At 40.6% G+C, this 25,932-nt stretch overlaps 1 protein-coding gene across 1 annotated transcript in view; it reads right to left on the bottom strand.

The window, feature by feature from the left end:
- Positions 1–19,340, bottom strand: part of LOC134993223 (vomeronasal type-2 receptor 26-like) — an 82,802-nt gene extending 63,462 nt beyond the window's left edge. The window contains exons 1-2 of the mRNA XM_063950855.1: positions 19,103–19,340; positions 16,668–16,800 (exon numbers count right to left, since the gene is read on the bottom strand). Of these exons, the coding sequence (XP_063806925.1) occupies positions 16,668–16,800; positions 19,103–19,340 (371 nt within the window). The remainder of the gene's footprint in view (positions 1–16,667; positions 16,801–19,102) is intronic.
- Positions 19,341–25,932: the final 6,592 nt, after the last annotated feature.

Below are 25,932 nucleotides of genomic sequence, written 5' to 3'. Positions count from 1 at the left end.
CTTGTGCCTCCCACTCACTCTTACTCAATGTTGTAAAAGAAAAAGTACATAGTGAGTATAAAGTCACAAATAAAGTATAATGATATTTAGTGCAGAATTCTTCTTTTACATTTTTTACAACTTTATCTCACACATAAGTAGAGGTCAGTATGATATTCCAGGAGACGGGATGCCGGCTGTGAGGCAGCGAGTTCCCTTGTGTGCTTGCCATGCAGAGGGCCTGGTGGCAAGCTTTGCTCATTACAGTTTCTATTGCCACTCAGTTGGTGGCGTGGAACCACCATACGAGTAGCAATCATTGGTGGGTGTCAGTATACTAGCCTTCAGCAAAATGCCGGCTGTCTGGATACCGTCGCTGGTCTCCTGAATGCCAAAATCCTGACCGCAAGCATTGTGACTGCATCCCAGAAGTACATAACATGCTAGCCCCAGTGGTCACTGCACCCTTACATTGTACTTTTGTTGCATTAGTGATGCCCTGAGATCTATATATAAGGAAAAATATACTTAGCGCTGCTGAGTCTCAGAGTCTGTTTCTTGCAAATGTCGCTATTTGGCGATAATTCACACACATCTATATAATGTCACATCTGCAATCTGATCCACATTTTTATTTGTTCTTAATCATATTCTGTATAAATTTGTTAATATTTTTCACAGTCACTGATATATTATTATTTTTAGTATATATTCTGAATTTTGACGCTGTGTAATTTTTGTGGTTCTCTTTTTTGGAAGTTGCATTTTTCAGCTGTATAAGGATGGTTCAGCCCCTATGTTGGTTATACAGCTAGCAATCGTTCTATGTATAGTACAGTAAGTGTCTAGTACAGCAGCTGCAGAACCTAATTACTGCTGAGCACAAATCATTATTCTGCTCTATAATTCATATTATAATAACAAAGAAAAACAGACAAAGTAAATTTCAGTGTTAAAAATATTATCAACAATTCATTTGGGTAAATATCAGGATAACATTTTTAATCCATAAAATTGTGCAGCAACTGTGACCATCAGGACACTTACAGCATAAGCTTCTCATGTACAGACCACAGTCATCATAGTGTCATACTCACTCCAGATTTATCAGGGCTGCAGCGATGTTCCCTGCTAGAGTCTCATCATATATACCTGTCACTGATCATTATAGTGTAATACTCACTACAGATCTATCAGGGCTGCAGCGATGTTCCCTGCTAGAGTCTCATCATATATACCTGTCACTGATCCCTATAGTGTAATACTCACTCCAGATCTATCAGGGCTGCAGCGATGTTCTCTGCTAGAGTCTCATCATATATACCTGTCACTGATCATTATAGTGTAATACTCACTCCAGATCTATCAGGCTGCAGCGATGTTCCCTGCTAGAGTCTCAACATATAAACCTGCAAGTGATTATTATAGTGTAATACTCACTCCAGATCTATCAGGGCTGCAGCGATGTTCTCTGCTAGAGTCTCATCATATATACCTGTCACTGATCATTATAGTGTAATACTCACTCCAGATCTATCAGGCTGCAGCGATGTTCCCTGCTAGAGTCTCATCATATATACCTGTCACTGATCATTATAGTGTAATACTCACTCCAGATCTATCAGGCTGCAGCAATGTTCTCTGCTAGAGTCTCATCATATATACCAGTCACTGATCATTACAGTGTAATACTCACTCCAGGGCCAATTTTTACAAAAAATTTGAGTTTGTCTATTTTTTTTTTCTAAGTCCCAACACAGGAATTCACTAAGCACAAATCTCCGCAGTGTTTGGACTATTCGTAATGGTTTGAATGACAAAGTTCAGAAATACGAATGAATAGACCATTGGTCAAACACGGCTGTTATTTCATAGAACACGGGTATTCACTTTTCATTCGTATTTGGGTGTTAGTCTCTGAGTGCTCAATTGCAGTCGTATTATTTTGCGAATCAAAAAAAAAATCTGCAAAAAAATAGACCTGATTTTTTCAGCCGTGTTTACACTTACAAATCATTCACACCTGACTTATCATGCCTATAAAAGGGACACACATTGTCTCATCCAAAATATTTTATTGCCTTATGTTTGCTTGAGTAAATTTGGTGTTTTAAAAGTCAATACATATTTTTCAATGTATATCCATTATTACACATATTAGTGTAAAAAGTTAAAATATTTTTCATTTTGTGGGTTCTGCCTCAGGTTTTTAAATATGATTAATCATTTTTAACACACACAAACATGCCACAACAATAATGTCATTCATTTTGGGTATTACATTTAAAAAATTTACACAAACATATTAGGACACTTTTACACAACTCTATTGTGTTTTTCTAGTAAAGTCGTCTACAGAAGAAATGTAAACCAGTTTTAATTCACATTGTAAGTTGCATTGGTCAAGGATGATTCTGGCTGGCTGCCAATTATTGTGTCTGCAGGATCTGAGAATGATTGGAATCTAGAAAGAGTAATGCTTATAAAAAAAATCAAGTTGTCTGTTTACTTCCTGCTAAACATATTCTGCCTGGCTGCCAATTATTGTGTCTGCAGGTTCTGAGAATTATTGGAATCTAGAAAGAGTAATGATTATAAAAAAAAAATCAAGTTGTCTGTTTACTTCCTGCTAAACATATTCTGCCTGGCTGCCAATTATTGTGTCTGCAGGATCTGAGAATGATTGGAATCTAGAAAGAGTAATGATTATAAAAAAATCAAGTGGCCTGGTTACTTCCTGCTAACATCTATGTGCAGCTCAAACAACATTTCCCTCCTCCCAAAAAATTCAAAGATGGTAAAGAATAAATGTGCATACAAATTTCCTGTTGTTGTTTGTACCACTTAAAATTTACGATGTTGTACAAATTGTCATGGAGCTAAGTGTTATATGTATTATGACAAACATACACTTACTAAGTATTTTGATATACTTCAGTGAAATTAAAAATGTGAGGTTTATTTATTAAGATTTTTTGGGTGGCTGCTTGTCCTGCCCTTTGCCTTTAACACTGTCATGTTGGCGTGCTCTGGTGGAGCATCTTGGTGGTGATGACACTGGCATGATATTTGGAGTAGTCTTACCAGAACTGCTGCTTGTTTGCTGTCAGTGCATGGATCTGAGTGTTTCAATGAGGTTAGTGAGGGTGGCATTGAGTTCACGAGTAGCAGCATTTTGATTGTCTACAATTCGGAATAAAGATTCATTTATATTTTGATTGTTTTGAAAAATGTTGATATAGCTTTGCTGATGTCTGTGCTGTTGTTCCATTAGTCTGTGCTGTTCTTCCATTATGTGCTGTAAGTTGCCCATGGCATGTGTTCCATGGCATTGCCAATTCTCATAGTTTGTTCATTTTGTCGACTCATATTTCGGATAATTCTTCTGAGGTGACATGGTAGGCTTGCAAACATTTGTGCCTGCCTATGCAGGCAATCTTCATTAGTGACCTGCTGTCTAGCCCAAATGTTCCAAAACACGTGATCAGGGACTTGTGTTACTGGTGTTGTTGGACTGTGTTGTGGTGGTGGTGTGCTTTGCTGTGGTGGTGTACTCACAGGTGCTGGGTGGCTGATTCATTGGCTTAATGGCTGCATTTCTAACATGATTGTCTCATCCATATCACTGTGTTGCTGTTGTTGCGGAGGAATGCTGTTACCAGGACTAGAAGCTGTAATTAAAAAAAAATATCCGTTAGTTATTAGTGATAAGCGGGTTCAGTTCCTCGGAATCTGAACCCCCCCGAACTTCACCTATTTTACACGGTTCCGAGGCAGACTCGGATTCTTCAGCCTTGCTCGGTAAACCCGAGCGCGCCCGAACGTAATCATCCTGCTGTCAGATTCTCGCGAGATTCGGATTCTACATAAGGAGCCGCGCGTCGCCGCCATTTTTCACTTGTGCATAGGAAATGATAGTGAGAGGATGTGTCTGGCGTCCTCTCAGTTTTGTTCAGGGGGCTGCAAATATCTGTGCTCACTGCTTTATTGTGTGGACTGGGTATATAGGAGGAGTACAGTGCAGAGTTTTGCTGACCAGTGACCACCAGTATTATACGTTCTCTTCCTAAAAAATTCTCCATATCTGTGCTCATTGTGCTGCATATATATGTGCTCACACTGCTTTGTTGTGGGGACTGGGGACCAGCAGTATTATATAGGAGGAGAACAGTGCAGAGTTTTGCTGACCAGTGACGAGTGACCACCAGTATTATACGTTCTCTGCCTGAAAAATGCTCCATATCTGTGCTCAGTGTGCTGCAAATAGCTGTGCTCACACTGCTTTATTGTAGGGACTGGGGACCAAAGGTATTATATAGGAGGAGTACAGTGCAGAGTTTTGCTGACCAGTGACCAGTGACCACCAGTATTATACGTTCTCTGCCTGAAAAATGCTCTATATCTGTGCTCAGTGTGCTGCATATATCTGTACTCACACTGCTTTATTGTGGGATACTGAAAATCAATGGAAACTTAACCAGAAGCGCTCTTAGAGACTGCAGCTGTGTCTTATATCAGGGAAAGCTGATCAGCCCATCAGCTGAAATGGAAACCAATAGTATAGATAGTCCTTCAAAAGACCCTAAGCGCTGTCTCTTTGACTCCAACTAAGAATGTTCTTCCAACCAATGTAAAAAACGTTGTATTCTCAATTTCTTAAAAAATAAAGTCTTTTTTATTAATAAAAAATCTCAATGGACATTCCACAGGTTCACAGTTCCTTTTTCAACAGCACATAGATAACAGCAGGTCACAGAAACAGGAATTATCTCACCGGATTCTCTGGACGTTCTTTTAGTAATGCGGTGCTGCTCCCTTGCCTCAGGTTATTCCCGGTGCTGCCGGCTCGCACCTGACCTCTCCGCTCTGGTCGCAGCCACGTATCAGACAATCCCCTCTCTGCCTGTGTTAGATGCTCGCGGTCGGGTTTACCTCCGCTAAACGCCACTCGGTGATACCTTGCTTCCACCTGCTATTTTTCTGTGCCGCTTCTCTCACTGTGCAGTTAAAAGCATGTCACTTCTCCTGTTAAGATGACCAAATCCACCATCAGCCGCCCTGGCGTTTAGCGGAGGTAAACCCGACCGCGAGCATCTAACACAGGCGGAGAGGGGATTGTCTCATACGTGGCTGCGACCAGAGCGGAGAGGTCAGGTGCGAGCCGGCAGCACCGGGAATAACCTGAGGCAAGGGAGCAGCACCGCATTACTAAAAGAACGTCCAGAGAATCCGGTGAGATAATTCCTGTTTTTGTGACCTGCTGTTATCTATGTGCTGTTGAAAAAGGAACTGTGAACCTGTGGAATGTCCATTGAGATTTTTTATTAATAAAAAAGACTTTATTTTTTAAGAAATTGAGAAAACAACGTTTTTTACATTGGTTGGAAGAACATGCTTTATTGTGGGGACTGGGGACCACCAGTATTATATAGGAGGAGTACAGTGCACAGTTTTGCGGACCAGTGACCAGTGACCACCAGTATTATACGTTCTCTACCTGAAAAACGCTCCATATCTGTGCTGCATTGTAGTATATAGTAGGAGTACAGTGCATAATTTTGCTGACCACCAGTATATAATATATAGCAGTACGGTACAGAAGGCCACTGCTCTACGTACCTCTGTGTCGTCAAGTATACTATCCATCCATACTTGTGGTGCATTTCAGTTTTGCACAGTTTGGTGACCACCAGTATATAATATATAGCAGTACGGTACAGAAAGCCACTGCTCTACCTACCTCTGTGTCGTCAAGTATACTAACCATCCATACCTGTGGTGCATTTCAGTTGTGCACAGTATATATAGTAGTAGGCCATTGCTATTGATACTGGCATATAATTCCAGACATTAAAAAATGGAGAACAAAAATGTGGAGGATAAAATAGGGAAAGATCAAGATCCACTTCCACCTCGTGCTGAAGCTGCTGCCACTAGTCATTGCCGAGACGATGAAATGCCATCAACGATGTCTGCCAAGACCGATGCCCAATATCATAGTAGAGAGCATGTAAAATCCAAAAAACTAAAGTTCAGTAAAATGACCCAAAAATCAAAATTAAAAGCGTCTGATGAGAAGCGTAAACTTGCCAATATACCATTGGCAAGGAACGGCTGAGGCCCTGGCCTATGTTTATCGCTAGTGGTTCAGATTCACATGAGCATGGAAGCACTCATCCTCTGGCTAGAAAACTGCAGTGCCACTCCTAGATGGGCCAGGTGTTTGTGTCGGCCACTTGGATCGCTTAGCTTAGTCACACAGTTACCTCATTGCACCTCTTATTTTCTTTAGATCATGTGCTGTTTGGGGACTATTTTTTAATTTGCCATCCTGTCTGACACTGCAGTGACACTCCTAGATGGGCCAGGTATTTGTGTCGGCCACTTGCGTTGTTTAGCTTAGTCACACAGCGACATTGGTGCACCTCTTTTTTTCTTTGCATCCTGTGCTATTTGGGGACTATTTTTTTAATTCTGCCATCCTGTCTGAGACTGCAGTGCCACTCCTAGATGGTCCAGGTGTTTGTGTCGGCCACTTGTGTCGCTTAGCTTAGTCATCCAGCGACCTCGGCGCAAATTTTAGGACTAAAAATAATATTGTGAGGTGTGAGGTGTTCAGAATAGACTGGAAATGAGTGGAAATTATGGTTATTGAGGTTAATAATACTATGGGATCATAATGACCCCCAAATTCTATGATTTAAGCTGTTTTTGAGGGTTTTTTGTAAAAAAAACACCCGAATCCAAAACACACCCGAATCCGACAAAAAATTTTCGGTGAGGTTTTGCCAAAACGCGTCCGAATCTAAAACACGGCCACGGAACCGAATCCAAAACCAAAACACAAAAACCGAAAAATGTCCGGTGCACATCACTATTAGTTATCCATATGTTTGATAAATTGTAACAAATCACTACACATGGAACACTTGTCATTGACTGTTGCATTCAGATATCCTGGCTAGCAACATCATCACTCATAACTTAAATACATACATATGCCTGTTTGTGGCAAATGTGTCTGGTTACTTCATTGTGAAAGTAAACACATGAGTTTTATTGTAGATCAGACATACTCCACCATAAAAACACATTGTAATCCATAATGTGTTACCTTATAGCTTTTCAAAAACAAATATAGTAATGTTTTTATATGTATTTGGCAATGTTAGGTCAAACACACATGTGAAAATGTATTAAACAACCTTACTATTTTCCAAAATTACACATGAGTTTCTGTTGCAGCATCTTCCACACAATGTGCTACTGTATGGCTGAAGTGGACATACATATCTTTACAGGATGTGGACAAGGCCATTTTGCTAGGATTCCATTTCATGTTTAACTGACTTCGGTAAGTATATCTGATTTTGATGTGTTTGGACTTAATGCATTTAAGTAAAAGTTTTATTATGATCTGAAATTAAATACATTTATTTCAGTTTGATTCTCACAATCAAGATGAGGGGAGTGTGGTTCGCGTCTTGGAGGTGTGTCCAAAATTTGGAGTGGGGGGACCGAACATACTATCGATAATCTTCATGGCGGGGTAGCCTGCTGTGGTTGGTCCTGGACATCACACCTTGCTTTCTTTCCTGCCACATGTTTTTTTTTTTGGTGGTGTGTTACAAAAGTCCGCCTTCTGCTGCTCCAGACTTCTTTTGATGGACCTAGTATTGAAAGTTAAATTTTGTTATGGCCATTCCTTTACAAACATACCCTATGCTACAATAGACACTTTACCTGCTTCCGCAGCATTGTCATCATCATCAGATATAGGTCGACCAGTACTGCTTTTTTCCAACACTGTAAAACCAAAAAAAAAAAAATCATGTATTCATGCTATTGTTGATACATCCACCCATTATGCTTATAAACAATAAATCTGTTAAAAATGCTTGTTTTTTTATCAAATAAAACATAAGAACCGTAAACCAAAAAACCACTACATAAAACAATAAACATTGTCCAATAGCCATATGCACTATGGAAAGTGCAACACAGGAAAACATGTACAGGACACAGACATAGGACACAAGTAAAAATACATAAACTAACAACTAAAAACAAACACATCTTCATTTTGTAATGAAAGGAAAAAATTTACAGATGCAATATAGAAATTGCTCTGTGATGTGGCACTCCAAACACACATTACCACTATATGAGCCAAACAAAAACAAAACCCAAATAAAAAATAAAAAAATAAAAAAATTAGACTGCAGTGTTGGGTACAAATACAGACTCAAACTGAACAAACAAATAGTGGGAGTTTAAAAAAAACCCCATTCAGTTCTAATGATATTACACATGTAAGTGGTTTCCAAACCACTTTCCACTACCCCAGCCTCTAACATGACAACCACTGTTTTTGCAACATTGCACATGGATAACCTAAATATAAAACCTAGTCCAAATTAAAAACTTAAAAATGTGCAAAAGGAAAACATTATTGCAGGACAATTCAATGACACACCAAGTCCAAACTACACATGGAAAATATACAGAAAAAAAAACACATGACATACAATAAAGATGTGACATTGGCTTTTGTAGAAAACATTACCAAAAACATTGTATTTGCTGACACACACTTGAAGATGGGAGTAATATGCAACGTCACATGACACACATTTGAAAAAAAAAAAAACAGAAGTAAGGTCATAGAATGTTAATGCAAATACACATGCTCACCATTCTTCCTGGGCCTATCTGAATCCCGGTCATGGGTTGCAGAGACTTCTTCAGGAGATTTTACACTCCGCATGGGCTCCTCATAGTCCAGATATCTTGCAATATAGGGCTGGCCACCACCAGTTTCTCGAGCCGACTTACCTCCTTGGCCATTTTGGACTTGACACGTCGCTTTATGTCATAGTACCGTTTGCGGCACGTGTGCTCCGTCTGCTTGACCACCCCCTCACTATTGACAGCAGCAACAACTTTCACCCACAACACCGTATTCTTCCGTGTTGGCACCTTGGCTGGCTCAGGCCCAAAATAGTTGCCGCTGATACTTCATCAGCTCCCGCACCAATGCCACATTTTCTGCATAACTAAACTTTACATTCCACCCAGTCTTAGTAGTGGTGCGTGGCTGCAGAGCTGTCTGACTGTCACTATCACTGTCACTTGAGGCTACTGCAGCAACCTCACCCACCTCCTCCACCTCACTAACCTCACTCACACTTACCTCCTCCACCTGACCAACCTCTTCACCCTCACTCACACCCTCCACCTCACCCACCTCTGAGTCACACATAATTGTGTGTCTAAACACTTAACACAGAAAAAAAAGACAAACAACACACTCCTCCACTACCACTGCACAACTCTCTCACACACACACACACACACACACACACACACACACACACACACACACACACACACACACACACACACTGACAAGGGACTATAAAGAAAAAAAACTTGGACAAAAAAATTAGACAAAACCACAAAAGACAAGACTACAAGAATGATAAGACGACTTTCAAACACAATACTACACTCAGAAATCACTACCAACACTCCTCACCAAACCACAAATTCACCTACCTCCACAGCACAACCTCCCTACTCACCACTAACTAAACCCACGAGGTGCGGACGGTTTGGGGCATATTTATATGGTTGCGCACAGACACTTCTACATATGAAACACAACCAATCACGAACGGGGAGGAAAAACGAAACTAAAAATGAAAATGCAGCCGGGGTTTAAAAAAAAACCTGCTGCATTTAACTTAGAAAATAAACCAGAAAAACCCACAAAAACACGTACGCAAATGACAATGACGGCCGTAAATGTGCCAAAAAAAAACGACTGGCATCGACATCGGAAAAAACGAAAACCATAAAGTCGGCTGCTTCGTTACTTTGCGTATATAGTTTCAAAAAGTTGCATGAAAATGCACCCGATACAAAATGACTTAAAACACTACACAAACCGACTCAAACACGGATATTAGTAAATATAGGCCCAGATCTATAAGGGCTGCAGCGATGTTCCCTGCTAGAGTCTCATCATATATACCTGTCACTGATCATTATAGTGTAATACTCACTCCAGATCTATCAGGCTGCAGCGATGTTCCCTGCTAGAGTCTCATCATATATACCTGTCACTGATCACTATAGTGTAATACTCACTCCAGATCTATCAGGGCTGCAGCGATGTTCCCTGCTAGAGTCTCATCATATATACCTGTCACTGATCATTATAGTGTAATACTCACTCCAGATCTATCAGGCTGCAGCGATGTTCCCTGCTAGAGTCTCATCATATATACCTGTAACTGATCATCATAGTGTAATACTCACTCCAGATCTATCAGGCTGCAGCGATGTTCCCTGCTAGAGTCTCATCATATATACCTGTCACTGATCATTATAGTGTAATACTCACTCCAGATCTATCAGGGCTGCAGCGATGTTCCCTGCTAGAGTCTCATCATATATACCGGTCACTGATCATTATAGAGTAATACTCACTCCAGATCTATCAGGGCTGCAGCGATGTTCCCTGCTAGAGTCTCATCATATATACCTGTCACTGATCATTATAGTGTAATACTCACTCCAGATCTATCAGGCTGCAGCGATGTTCTCTGCTAGAGTCTCATCATATATACCTGTCACTGATCATTATAGTGTAATACTCACTCCAGATCTATCAGGATTGCAGCGATGTTCTCTGCTAGAGTCTCATCATATATACCTGTCACTGATCATTATAGTGTCATACTCACTCCAGATCTATCAGGCTGCAGCGATGTTCCCTGCTAGAGTCTCATCATATATACCTGTCACTGATCATTATACAGTGTAATACTCACTCCTGATCTATCAGGGCTGCAGCGATGTTCCCTGCTAGAGTCTCATCATATATACCTGTCACTTATCATTATAGTGTAATACTCACTCCAGATCTATCAGGCTGCAGTGATGTTCCCTGCTAGAGTCTCATCATATATACCTGTCACTGACCATTATAGTGTAATACTCACTCCAGATCTATCAGGCTGCAGCGATGTTCCCTGCTAGAGTCTCATCATATATACCTGTCACTGATCATTATAGTGTAATACTCACTCCAGATCTATCAGGACTGCAGCGATGTTCCCTGCTAGAGTCTCATCATATATACCTGTCACTGATCATTATAGTGTAATACTCACTCCAGATCTATCAGGCTGCAGCGATGTTCCCTACTAGAGTCTCATCATATATACCTGTCACTGATCATTATAGTGTAATACTCACTCCAGATCTATCAGGCTGCAGCGATGTTCCCTGCTAGAGTCTCATCATATATACCTGTCACTGATCATTATAGTGTAATACTCACTCCAGATCTATCAGGCTGCAGCGATGTTCCCTGCTAGAGTCTCATCATATATACCTGTCACTAATCATTATAGTGTAATACTCACTCCTGATCTATCAGGCTGCAGCGATGTTCCCTGCTAGAGTCTCATCATATATACCTGTCACTGATCATTATAGTGTAATACTCACTCCAGATCTATCAGGCTGCAGCGATGTTCCCTGCTAGAGTCTCATCATATATACCTGTCACTGATCATTATAGTGTAATACTCACTCCAGATCTATCAGGCTGCAGCGATGTTCCCTGCTAGAGTCTCATCATATATACCTGTCACTGATCATTATAGTGTAATACTCACTCCAGATCTATCAGGCTGCAGCGATGTTCCCTGCTAGAGTCTCATCATATATACCAGTCACTGATCATTATAGTGTAATACTCACTCCAGATCTATCAGGCTGCAGCGATGTTCCCTGCTAGAGTCTCATCATATATACCTGTCACTGATCATTATAGTGTAATACTCACTCCAGATCTATCAGGGCTGCAGCGATGTTCCCTGCTAGAGTCTCATCATATATACCTGTCACTGATCATTATAGTGTAATACTCACTCCAGATCTATCAGGCTGCAGCGATGTTCCCTGCTAGAGTCTCATCATATATACCTGTCACTGATCATTATAGTGTAATACTCACTCCAGATCTATCAGGCTGCAGCGATGTTCCCTGCTAGAGTCTCATCATATATACCTGTCACTGATCATTATAGTGTAATACTCACTCCAGATCTATCAGGGCTGCAGCGATGTTCCCTGCTAGAGTCTCATCATATATACCTGTCACTGATCATTATAGTGTAATACTCACTCCAGATCTATCAGGCTGCAGCGATGTTCCCTGCTAGAGTCTCATCATATATACCTGTCACTGATCATTATAGTGTAATACTCACTCCAGATCTATCAGGCTGCAGCGATGTTCCCTGCTAGAGTCTCATCATATATACCAGTCACTGATCATTATACAGTGTAATACTCACTCCAGATCTATCAGGCTGCAGTGATGTTCCCTGCTAGAGTCTCATCATATATACCTGTCACTGATCATTATAGTGTAATACTCACTCCAGATCTATCAGGACTGCAGCGATATTCCCTACTAGAGTCTCATCATATATACCTGTCACTGATCATTATAGTGTAATACTCACTCCAGATCTATCAGGACTGCAGCGATATTCCCTACTAGAGTCTCATCATATATACCTGTCACTGATCATTATAGTGTAATACTCACTACAGATCTATCAGGCTGCAGCGATGTTCCCTGCTAGAGTCTCATCATATATACCTGTCACTGATCATTATAGTGTAATACTCACTCCAGATCTATCAGGCTGCAGCGATGTTCCCTGCTAGAGTCTCATCATATATACCTGTCACTAATCATTATAGTGTAATACTCACTCCTGATCTATCAGGCTGCAGCGATGTTCCCTGCTAGAGTCTCATCATATATACCTGTCACTGATCATTATAGTGTAATACTCACTCCAGATCTATCAGGCTGCAGCGATGTTCCCTGCTAGAGTCTCATCATATATACCTGTCACTGATCATTATAGTGTAATACTCACTCCAGATCTATCAGGCTGCAGCGATGTTCCCTGCTAGAGTCTCATCATATATACCTGTCACTGATCATTATAGTGTAATACTCACTCCAGATCTATCAGGCTGCAGCGATGTTCCCTGCTAGAGTCTCATCATATATACCAGTCACTGATCATTATAGTGTAATACTCACTCCAGATCTATCAGGCTGCAGCGATGTTCCCTGCTAGAGTCTCATCATATATACCTGTCACTGATCATTATAGTGTAATACTCACTCCAGATCTATCAGGCTGCAGCGATGTTCCCTGCTAGAGTCTCATCATATATACCTGTCACTGATCATTATAGTGTAATACTCACTCCAGATCTATCAGGCTGCAGCGATGTTCCCTGCTAGAGTCTCATCATATATACCAGTCACTGATCATTATACAGTGTAATACTCACTCCAGATCTATCAGGCTGCAGTGATGTTCCCTGCTAGAGTCTCATCATATATACCTGTCACTGATCATTATACAGTGTAATACTCACTCCAGATCTATCAGGCTGCAGCGATGTTCCCTGTTAGAGTCTCATCATATATACCTGTCACTGATCATCATTATAGTGTAATACTCACTCCAGATCTATCAGGGCTGCAGCAATGTTCCCTGCTAGAGTCTCATCATATATACTAGTCACTGATCATTATAGTGTAATACTCACTCCAGATCTATCAGGCTGCAGCGATGTTCCCTGCTAGAGTCTCATCATATATACCTGTCACTAATCATTATAGTGTAATACTCACTCCAGATCTATCAGGCTGCAGCGATGTTCCCTGCTAGATTCTCATCATATATACCTGTCACTGATCATTATAGTGTAATACTCACTCCAGATCTATCAGGGCTGCAGCGATGTTCCCTGCTAGAGTCTCATCATATATACCTGTCACTGATCATTATAGTGTAATACTCACTCCAGATCTATCAGGGCTGCAGCGATGTTCCCTGCTAGAGTCCCATCATATATACCTGTCACTGATCATTATACAGTGTAATACTCACTCCTGATCTATCAGGCTGCAGCGATGTTCCCTGCTAGAGTCTCATCATATATACCTGTCACTGATCATTATAGTGTAATACTCACTCCTGATCTATCAGGCTGCAGCGATGTTCCCTGCTAGAGTCTCATCATATATACCTGTCACTGATCATTATATACTGTAATACTCACTCCTGATCTATCAGGCTGCAGCAATGTTCCCTGCTAGAGTCTCATCATATATACCTGTCACTGATCATTATAGTGTAATACTCACTCCAGATCTATCAGGCTGCAGCGATGTTCCCTGCTAGAGTCTCATCATATATACCAGTCACTGATCATTATAGTGTAATACTCACTCCTGATCTATCAGGCTGCAGCGATGTTCCCTACTAGAGTCTCATCATATATACCTGTCACTGATCATTATAGTGTAATACTCACACCAGATCTATCAGGCTGCAGCGATGTTCCCTGCTAGAGTCTCATTATATATACCTGTCACTGATCATTATAGTGTAATACTCACACCAGATCTATCAGGCTGCAGCGATGTTCCCTGCTAGAGTCTCATCATATATACCTGTCACTGATCATTATAGTGTAATACTCACTCCTGATCTATCAGGCTGCAGCGATGTTCCCTGCTAGAGTCTCATCATATATACCTGTCACTGATCATTATAGTGTAATACTCACTCCAGATCTATCAGGCTGCAGTGATGTTCCCTGCTAGAGTCTCATTATATATACCTGTCACTGATCATTATAGTGTAATACTCACTCCAGATCTATCAGGGCTGCAGCAATGTTCCCTGCTAGAGTCTCATCATATATACCTGTCACTGATCATTATAGTGTAATACTCACTCCAGATCTATCAGGCTGCAGCGATGTTCCCTGCTAGAGTCTCATCATATATACCTGTCACTGATCACTATAGTGTAATACTCACTCCAGATCTATCAGGCTGCAGTGATGTTTCCTGCTAGAGTCTCATCATATATACCTGTCACTGATCATTATAGTGTAATACTCACTCCAGATCTATCAGGCTGCAGTGATGTTCCCTGCTAGAGTCTCATCATATATACCTGTCACTGATCATTATAGTGTAATACTCACTCCAGATCTATCAGGGCTGCAGCGATGTTCCCTGCTAGAGTCTCATCATATATACCTGTCACTGATCATTATAGTGTAATACTCACTCCAGATCTATCAGGCTGCAGCGATGTTCCCTGCTAGAGTCTCATCATATATACCTGTCACTGATTATTATAGTGTAATACTCACTCCAGATCTATCAGGCTGCAGCAATGTTCCCTGCTAGAGTCTCATCATATATACCTGTCACTGATCATTATAGTGTAATACTCACTCCAGATCTATCAGGCTGCAGCGATGTTCCCTGCTAGAGTCTCATCATATATACCTGTCACTGATCATTATAGTGTAATACTCACTCCTGATCTATCAGGCTGCAGCGATGTTCCCTGCTAGAGTCTCATCATATATACCTGTCACTGATCATTATAGTGTAATACTCACTCCAGATCTATCAGACTGCAGCGATGTTCCCTGCTTGAGTCTCATCATATATACCTGTCACTGATCATCATAGTGTAATACTCACTACAGATCTATCAGGCTGCAGCGATGTTCCCTGCTAGAGTCTCATCATATATACCTGTCACTGATCATTATAGTGTAATACTCACTCCAGATCTATCAGGCTGCAGCGATGTTCTCTGCTAGAGTCTCATCATATATACCAGTCACTGATCATTACAGTGTAATACTCACTCCAGATCTATCAGGGCAGCAGCGATGTTCCCTGCTAGAGTCTCATCATATATACATGTCACTGATCATTATAGTGTAATACTCACTCCAGATCTATCAGGGCTGCAGCGATGTTCCCTGCTAGAGTCTCATCATATATACCTGTCACTGATTACTATAGTGTAATACTCACTCCTGATCTATCAGGCTGCAGCTATGTTCCCTGCTAGAGTCTCATCATATATACCTGTCACTGATCATTATAGTGTAATACTCACTCCAGATCTATCAGGCTGCAGCGATGTTCCCTGCTAGAGTCTCATCATATATACCTGTCACTGATCATTATAGTGTAATACTCACTCCAGATCTATAAGGCTGCAGCGATGTTCCCTGCTAGAGTCTCATCATATATACCAGTCACTGATCATTATAGTGTAATACTCACTCCAGATCTATCAGGCTGCAGCGATGTTCCCTGCTAGAGCCTCATCATATATACCTGTCACTGATCATTATAGTGTAATACTCACTCCTGATCTATCAGGGCTGCAGCAATGTTCCCTGTGAGAGTCTCATCATATATTCCTGTCACTGATCAGTATACAGTGTGTGACTGTTACACAGTGTGTGTGACATATACAGCAATGAGACACTGTGACACTGTCACCTCTGCAGAACTGTCTCATCATCAGTCACACTCTCACCTGGAGAGACACCTGGTGGTAGCTGCACACATGTTGTGGGGTCTCTCAGTACATGTATGTAATAGGTGGTGTGTTGTTGGGAAATGTGTGTCCCTATTTCACTATTGTAATATTTTTTTCCTGGATAACAAAATAAACAGAAAGACCCCTGTAAAACAAGCAATTACAGTATATAGTTAAAATACAGAAAATACACTAAAAAAGACTTACGCTACACATATAGTGCGGAATGTAGACATGCCGTATGCAGATTCATACTCTATGGTTTTGAAATGAGCAGATAATAGTCCTCCAACAATGATGTCTCCATCTTGGTAATATTTAAACTCAAATGCAGACTTTTCTGCAGCAAGGTGACACTGACTGGCTGAGTCTTGTGTTATACTCCCATAACATATTATCAGCAGGATAACTGACCACAGGTAACAGGCAGAGTGTACAGGAGACCAGGACATGACACACACAGGCTCTGCTCAGTCAGTATAATCCCTGACAGCTCTGCAGCTCCTCAGTGCTGCAGTTTATATACATTATCTGGGACTGATATAGGCTCAGAGCTGCAGCTGCAGAATTATAAACAACTGTAATAATTGCATCTTTAAATTCAAGAATAACATCTATATTTGATTGTGTTTTAATTTTTATAATAAGATATCTTTATTACCTTAATTTTAAGATCTGTGTTTCATCCCGGATGAGTTTAAGACAATTTATAAACAGAAAAACATGGTTTTCAGAGCTCCAGATGAAGGAACTGATGTAGAACTACATGTGTGTCATTGTGTATTACGTGTATTGTGTACATTTTCTGAGAAGTTGAGATTATTTCTAATAAATATTTAACATGCCAGCATTAATATATGCTGCGGACGCAAGGCACATTTTATTACCATATACGATAAAAGTGCACTGTACATCGCAAACACTACATCCCTTAAGAGAAAACAAGCTCTTGCACACATTGGATTACTGAGGTCCAACACTCAGAGATGTATTTGATATTAAAAGGGTATGCATACCATATAACACATGTACAGTATATATATATGGTTACAGTTGCAATTACACAAGAAGCAGCTGTAGTTACATAAGGATCAATTACAGCCAGCAAACTTCTCCCTGTCCCATGCTCAATGCACAGTCCGCTCCATCTTTGAATCTACCCCAACAGCAACTAACAAAATAACACAGAACTTCTTGGGTGAGGGAAAATACCTATATACTGTGTATTGGGAGAAGTACATGTCTGGGACTGAGTCTTTTGTTATGGGTCCAAGGGAGGGTGATCTCTCATTCATGATGTGTTATTGGTCAGTTCATATGCAAGCAATGTCCTGCCTTGAATATCACATCATAGGGATTAGCCATGCTGTCTTTCAGGAAGTTCTTTGTTAAATTTAAATTTGTGGCTTCATGTTCCTGCATTTAATCATAACTAATCGTTGCAATGTGCTATAATCTACCCATTGCTATCAAATTAACACACTCATGCCCCTGATCATTTTGACAGCAAGCATGACATGTTTAACATGTTCCGTTCAATTAATACACATATATATGATGTTATAACTCTCCTATATAAATACATTATAATGTCTGGTGCTTGATATGTTTAATTTATGTGTTGTATGAAATTTGTGTTGAATATATCTTTCTGGTTTGTCTGTGTGAATGTGTATGCTACCATATATCTCTGTGCACACTACATGTATGCAAACGCAGAGGGACCCATCTGTTCGGGGTTTTATTTGCTGTGTATGTAATATTTTTGACTTTGACAGTTCACCCTTTGTCAGTAGACAATGACTGTCATAACTAACACACTAAACATAATTACAAAAAAATATATTTCAAACACATAATCTGTGACCTAGATACACGTATGTATTAATTTAGCTAATCAGACATTGACTATATTTGGGGAAGACAGGGAGAAGGAAGAGACATCCTCTATATGTACTCGGCGGTCACGGGACCACTTGTTAGGTGTGGGATGACATTCAACCTATAGAATTTGCTGGGACAGTGATATGGCCTATGATGTCTGATTTGAACGAATGTTGCACAAATACGTGCACCTACATCTTTGTACACTGATGTTCGGAATCGATAGAGGTTTTGCTGGGTAGAGGGAGAAAACACAAACAAATTGTGAAAGAGACATATAAAATTTTCCTGGTATATATTCCTATCATTCCCTGAACATTGTTCTCATTTCTGGAATGTATGCTAGGTCTGTTTCATCATTGAACAAGGGTTATTATTTCAGGTAGTGTCCTTCCTAGATAACATAAACCTTTGGAGTTTGGGAAGAGGCACTCATACACTTTTCTTCCACATATATTAATGAGCTCTTTATCTGTTATGTGTGAAAAAGCCATTGTCTTATTGTTCCTGATTACCTCCCAATTTTCTGATTTCCTGAAATTGTTGAGATTTAAACATACCTGGGATTTATCTATGGTACTGGTGGATTTAAAAAGACTAGGGGTCTAGTTATATTATATTCCTTCTCCACTGGTCCCCCCCTCCATGTAATTCAAGTACCTCAGCTAACGCTAAAGAATATGGCACTAATACTGCATTATTTTGTCTTAGAGGTACCTGTGAGCAAATCCAACATTCCGTTTGGTTTAAGAACTTACCCACTAGTGAGTGGTAATCACTCAAGGGATGACTGTCAAATGCTGCCTTATTGCTAGAATGACATCTCTGGATACATTCATCTTCAATTATAGAGTCATAATAACTACAAAATAGAATATTCTTCAGACAATAGCCTATCACATTACCTCCGAACACCATAACTACTAGACCTTTGATTTTCTCTGGTTTTAACAAAGTGATAGGCTGATACTGGTATCCTATAAAGGCATCAATCATTTCTCCAGAACCAGTTCCAGTCCCACACTCGACTCCTCATGAAAACCTCACAAAAATAGAATGTCCTGAAAGAAAAGTTTGTCAAAGGGAAAAAAGAAAGCTAGAACAAAACAAATCTTGCCCATAGCAAATCCATTACGACTGGTCTTTCTGTAATCCTTTAGTACGCTCAGGTAGTGTTCAACAGTGTTGCCTCTCAGTCTTCACGGAACAAACTCTCGGGTGATATTTCTGCGATCTCATTCCCTTTATGAGTTCCTTCCGGACTACCGACTTTCCTGCAATGAGAATTCATGGACACAAGTCTGTCTCTCGGGTACTTTCACTGGGATCGTGCTGTCAACAAAACTTGGGCCCTCATTCCGAGTTGATCGCTCGCAAGGCGAATTTAGCAGAGTTACACACGCTAAGCCGCCGCCTACTGGGAGTGTATCTTAGCATCTTAAAATTGCGACCGAAGTAATCGCAATATTGCGATCACAAACTACTTAGCAGTTTTAGAGTAGCTCCACACTTACTCTGCCTGTGCGATCAGTTCAGTGCTTGTCGTTCCTGGTTTGACGTCACAAACACACCCAGCGTTCGCTCAGACACTCCCCCGTTTCTCCGGCCACTCCTGCGTTTTTTCCGGAAACGGTAGCGTTTTCATCCACACGCCCCTAAAACGCTGTGTTTCCGCCCAGTAACACCCATTTCCTGTCAATCACACTACGATCGCCGGAGCGAAGGAAAAGCCGTGAGTAAAAATACTATCTTCATTGTAAAAATACTTGGCGCAGTCGCAGTGCGAATATTGCGCATGCGTACTAAGCGGAATTTCACTGCGATGCGATGAAAAATACAGAGCGATCAACTCGGAATGAGGGCCTTGGTACGGTCCTTCCCACCTGTCTAATAGACAACCTGAGCGTAAGATCAATCACACAGTCCATTGGTTCACAACAGAGGCGTCACTCACCTCTGTGACACCCGGTGCGGCAGCGAGGAGAAAAGAGGTGGGGCTTCGCGGGAATGGGCGGGGCTTAAATAGAGGGACGGGGCTTCGCGGGTGGAACCTATTTTTACACCATTGCAGATATGCAAAGGGGGCGGGGCTTTGCGGAGGGGCGGGGCTTCGCGTCCCGACACCCGTTTTTTTTTTCACTGGGGGGTGTGGGAGGTGAGGGCTGACTCTCGGGAGGTGCTGTCCCTGCAGTGCTGGCTCCTACACAGTGACAGGAGCCGAGTGCTGCACATAATATAACAGTGCAGCACTCGGCTTCTGTCACTCTGCAGGAGCCGGCATTTTGGTGTCACCCCTCGGCGGGTGACACCCGGGAGCGGGCCGCACCCCCCGCACCCCCCTTGTGACGCCACTGGTTCACAATCAAGACAGTTAGTAGTTGGCATATCAGGAATGAACAGTTTCAAGTTCATGACAGGAGGTTGTCTTCCAAAAAAAAAGCACTAAAGAAACAAAACAAAAATGTTAAAGATGCTGATTCATTAATTGGGGATATGTGAGTTGTTCCGATGCTACATATCACTAGTGGCAGTGTCTATGACCACAATAGTCCAGTTTAAAGCTATCACTTTGCTCCTACTCCTTAGGATACCATATCTGCACACAAAATTCTGCACAATTTTGTTTGCTGTAAATACAGCAGTAATTGTGGTGGCAGGAAATGCCTCTACCCAGTTGAGAAAACATCAGTGTACACAAATACATATTTCAGATTCCTACAGGGTGTTAACTGTATGATGTCAATTTGTATTACCGGAAAAGGTCCGTTTGCAGGAGGAGTATGGGATGGCTCTGTTGGTGCTACCTTACCAAATGTTCTTTCTCATGCAAGTAAGACAGGTCATTGCTTTCCTGCTTGCCTGAGAAGAGAAACCTGGTGCACACCAGTAAGCTCTTACCAAGTTGCACATACCTTCCTTACCCTAGGTGAGTCAGACTATGTGCTGCCTAAGCTAGGCTTGGGAGATACGTCCTGAGGGCCACTGGCTTTCCTTGTCCATCTCTCCAGAGTCCTGAGAACTCCTGACCATAACCCTTCACCTTCTAGACCTCCTTTTCCTGTATTTGCATCTTAACATAATTGTTGTGTGTTTGCAAATGTAGAATACCATGAGCATAACTCAAAAAAAGAAAAAAAAACATCTCTAGAGGGAAAAAAAATAAAAAAATATTAGGTCTGCCTTCACTAACGGGCTGTCATTTATGTCTGGTCTTGCAGTAAAGGTCTGATTCAGATATTCCATACCATCATGCATATCAGTGTCTATACAAAATTTCCCTTCACCAGTATTCTCATCGTCCACCCTTTGTGCATGGCAAGGCACATTGCAGTAATACTGGTGCCATCATGCTGATGAGACATACCGGGTTCAGGCAGAACTTTGAAGGACCAATACGGCATGTTGTCTATGAACTGTCAAATCATGTACAAGTACTACGTCCCAGGTATTTGACCCTTGTCCTAAGAAACTGTAGGTTATCCCTTGAAAACTTGTGTCCTGCTGGAAGAGACAAAACAGAACCTGTTTTGTATCTGCCAGGGACGACTCAAATGAATCAGCAGCCAACAAGTCATCAACATATTGTATCAGTACCGACCCACTCTCAGGCTGAAAGGACTGTAAACAGTCATGTAGGGCTCGGGGGAAAATATTCAGGCTGTCACTTGAAACCTTGGGAGAATTGGGTCCATGTATTGTACCCCCTTTGTGAACGCGAAGATGAAGAATAAACTGTGAAGAAACAGAATAAAGGTTGGTGACAGATAAGTTTGTAGAGGTGGAGAGGATTTTATTAAAATGACAGCTGGATTGGGCACTATGGGGAATTTATTAACTACTTGGTCTACCCCCCTTAAATCTTGTGCTTGCAGTGTCAATACTGGGACTACCTCAGCCATCAATCCAGTGTCCTGTCCATCCTAATTTCATAGGGAACCCGGTATCTGTGAGATGATTTCCTCTAGCTGTGATGAACATGACTGTAGAACAATGGAATGCAACATTAGTCTTTGAGGAGTTTCTAACATACCTTGTACTTCCTGAGTGGGAGTACAATATATATATTTCACATTTCAATTAACAAAACAAAATCTCTGTCGATTAAGTTAGTCAGGGGCCACTGCTGCTAGGAAAAAAAGAAAAGGGTTTGCAGAATTAGTGTTTAGCAGTGTTCTTTTCCTGACGGAGAATTTTCTAGTACTGAAAAAAAAAAAAAAAAAAAAACAAGCTTCTAGATCATGCGAAGTATTCATTCAATCCTTCTCATCCCATATTAAGGATCTGTACATGGTCCAACAAACATTTCCGAGCTTATCTAGACAAGGGCATTCCTAAAAATTAATACTTCTTATGTGGCAATTAAAAAGAAATACCCGGGGGTTACCCTATCTTTGTCCGCTTTCCTACTGGGAAATACTAATGTGCGGACAGGATCATCTCCATTTATGACATTACTTTCTTGATTTTTATTTTATTTTTGGGGGAATTTACTATATATGTACTTGAATGACTCCATACTTACCAGTTCCACTGGTCTCAGCCACTTTCCCTTCAGGCTGCAGCTCCTCTTTTACCGGTTGGATACTCCTCTGAGTGCATGAGAAATGGCTGAAACTAGTCAGGTCACCTTCTCCTCCTAAATAAAACTTTGACGTTCATTAGGACATATATACTGTAGGTGACATTCATATTTTTATTATTATTTTCTATAGTTTATATGCTGGCTGCAACTGCTTCCACATCCATATATGGCAGTGTACTTGCTTTCTCTTTTTTTCTTATTCATTGTTGCTATGAATTCAAATAGTTATGTTTTTGTTCTTGTCTTATATGACTTTGATTAAACATACTACCTGCAATACCTCAGGATCAAAACCACCAATCACTGGAAATTATATTCCACCATTCATATGTACTCAATCATTACAAAAATCCTCTGTGTATGGACCATACTTCCTACTCTTAATATACAGAGTGCACCCTCTTGGTCTCTGCTCCTCAGCCTAAACCTTAGCTCCTGATTGCTTCTTGCATGCCCATTTTGGCTCCCATTGTGGGCTTTTTTCACAAAACACCAAATGGCCCACACAAGATGACGGTGAAAAGTCCCTTTGAGTGCTTTTCACCCACTGCGGCCTCTGCTGGCCAGTACGACGGTCCACTCCATTAGTGACCCCCGCGTACACAGACTAGGCCCTTACCAGACACCTCAGCACTGGAAGTATTGAAGTGTAAACAGCAATAAATTAATACACCACCTTTTTCAGTGGAGGTTACAGGCCTGCTACTTTTGGGTTTCTATCAACTGGAATTTTCTTGGGTGAGAAACAACTTATAGATCACCCTTTCCAATTAATTTCCACCAGGAATATTTCCTGAGAGTCAGCGAAAAATTCCTTTACTTTACACAAATCACGTCTGTGTATGCTTTACACAGCGCATATGATGACACAATTGTGCAGAATTATGCAAATTATATCACATTGCGCTGCATATCACACACACACATACACACATGCGGTCCAACTGCACAGCTTATGGATACTTGTTATCTATACACCCTATGTTCATGGGAGTCGAATCAACAAGCTGCGCTCCACAGCCGGAGTGTAACACCAACCCTTTGGTCAACATATCACGCTCCCCTGCACATTTTTACCTTGAAAAAGAACACACACACACACACCATGTGCCTCAAATACCAATAAAACGTAAGGTTGCTAACCTTCCCACCACCGAGCCTCTGCTAACTCAGTGTCTCAACGACAAGATCCCGCTTTGTCCTGGTTCAATCCACTCACACTTACTTTTCAACAACCCATACTTTTAGATTATCTGTACTGAAAAAAAAGTCATTTACCAATGATTGATAACACCCCCCCTTAAAGGTATTACACTTTAAACAAAGTATTATAGTAATGTGCTTTAAAATCGGATAGTTACCTGTTAAAATGTTTTTTATCCCACCTTAACAATCAATTTCTATTATGCGGCTAACTTCTGCTTGTGTAAATACACACTCATGTTTCCTGCCTGTGCATCCACGTACTATTGTACTATGACACGTGTATACTTGCGTATGCAAATGTGTATCGCTGCATACCTTTGCACGCAGCTTGCCACACTCTGTTACCCAACTTTACAACAATAAACAATTAAAAAAAACTTTTTTTGTATTGTGTAGTAGTAGTAGTTAGATAAATGCTTCCATGTTCCCTTTGAGCACTGGAAGTTCCCTCCCGGAAAGCTTCTGCTATGTGTTACCTAAACTTTTAGGTAGCACTTCTGAAATGCAAATATTTTGTGAATTTTCATTAACAATAACACTTTAACAATCATTTTTAAAACACTTGAATATAATATGGCTATTGACTATCATTCAAATGCTATGATTCAGATTGGATAGCTATCTTGCAGAACATATGATGATATAAATACCAATATAATAATAATAATAATAATATAATAACATATATATATATATATATATATATATATATATATATATATACACACATTATTTATTGCACTTCTTTGAAACCCCTCACACAGCATATGTATTCACACACACATATTGAATTAATGTAATTTTCTACAGAGCCTCTAATTTGCATATCAACAGATGGTCACATGCTTATTGTCCAGGCTGGTTGAACAGGTTAATTAACATTTCAATTGAGCAAGCAGAGGGTTAACAAATCCTGGAGAAAAAAAAACCTCTTCATCTGTGTGTAATTTTTACATCAAGTATTTATTTATTATTATTTCTCTCTCTAGGCCCAATTGAAACACTATTTAGAATTGACTATGCCATGGGTTAGTTAAATTCATTGGTAGCTTTTAAATGGTGTTGGATTTGTACATACATATTGCTTATTTGTGACAAAGGAAACAGATTGTTTAACAACCTGAAAGTCAGCTGTTAGCTAGGTGGATAGGGAGTGACCTTATGTACCTATAATGGCCACTGCTCCTCCCCCTTCCCAAGCCATGTGCATAGACAAAATGGTGGCCACACCATGTGGCCAGAATACCATGTGGCTAGCTCTTTTGTCACAAATAAATCCTAATTTATACCAGCACCGGTAGTTGCCCTAAGATACAATTCCCACTGCATGGTAACAACAATTACACACAATTTTTCAGCACGACCAAAGTTTTTCTGGTTCAGGCCTACGTTAGCAGTATGCGAATAGGCCTCAGCATGCTTTCACAGCTGTATCATACCTATGTACCAACTTTTACATACTTTTTAAATTTACTTAATAGATAAACAATCCAATTTGAATCGAACACAGTATGATTTATTGAAATTTGTTTAGCAACAATAAAAGTACACTGTAGCATTTCAAATATTGTGCATTTTTGTCACACTCAAACAACAAAGAAATATATTGTCCCCTGATTGATATCAACGACTTACTGACAACACAAAAAAAATGGCATGCAGTTCAGCAGCATCTAGATGTGTCCACCTTTAGCTGGTATACCACAGTAGCATCTGTACAGTGCAACATTAAGTACATGATATCCTGGATGAGCCCCCAACTGAGAAGTTCAGATTGTCTCTTATAAATATTTTAAATGC

Source organism: Pseudophryne corroboree, unplaced genomic scaffold (genome assembly GCF_028390025.1).
Source record: "Pseudophryne corroboree isolate aPseCor3 unplaced genomic scaffold, aPseCor3.hap2 scaffold_1267, whole genome shotgun sequence".
NCBI lineage: Eukaryota > Metazoa > Chordata > Amphibia > Anura > Myobatrachidae > Pseudophryne > Pseudophryne corroboree.
This window is presented reverse-complemented; position numbering and strand designations above follow the sequence as displayed.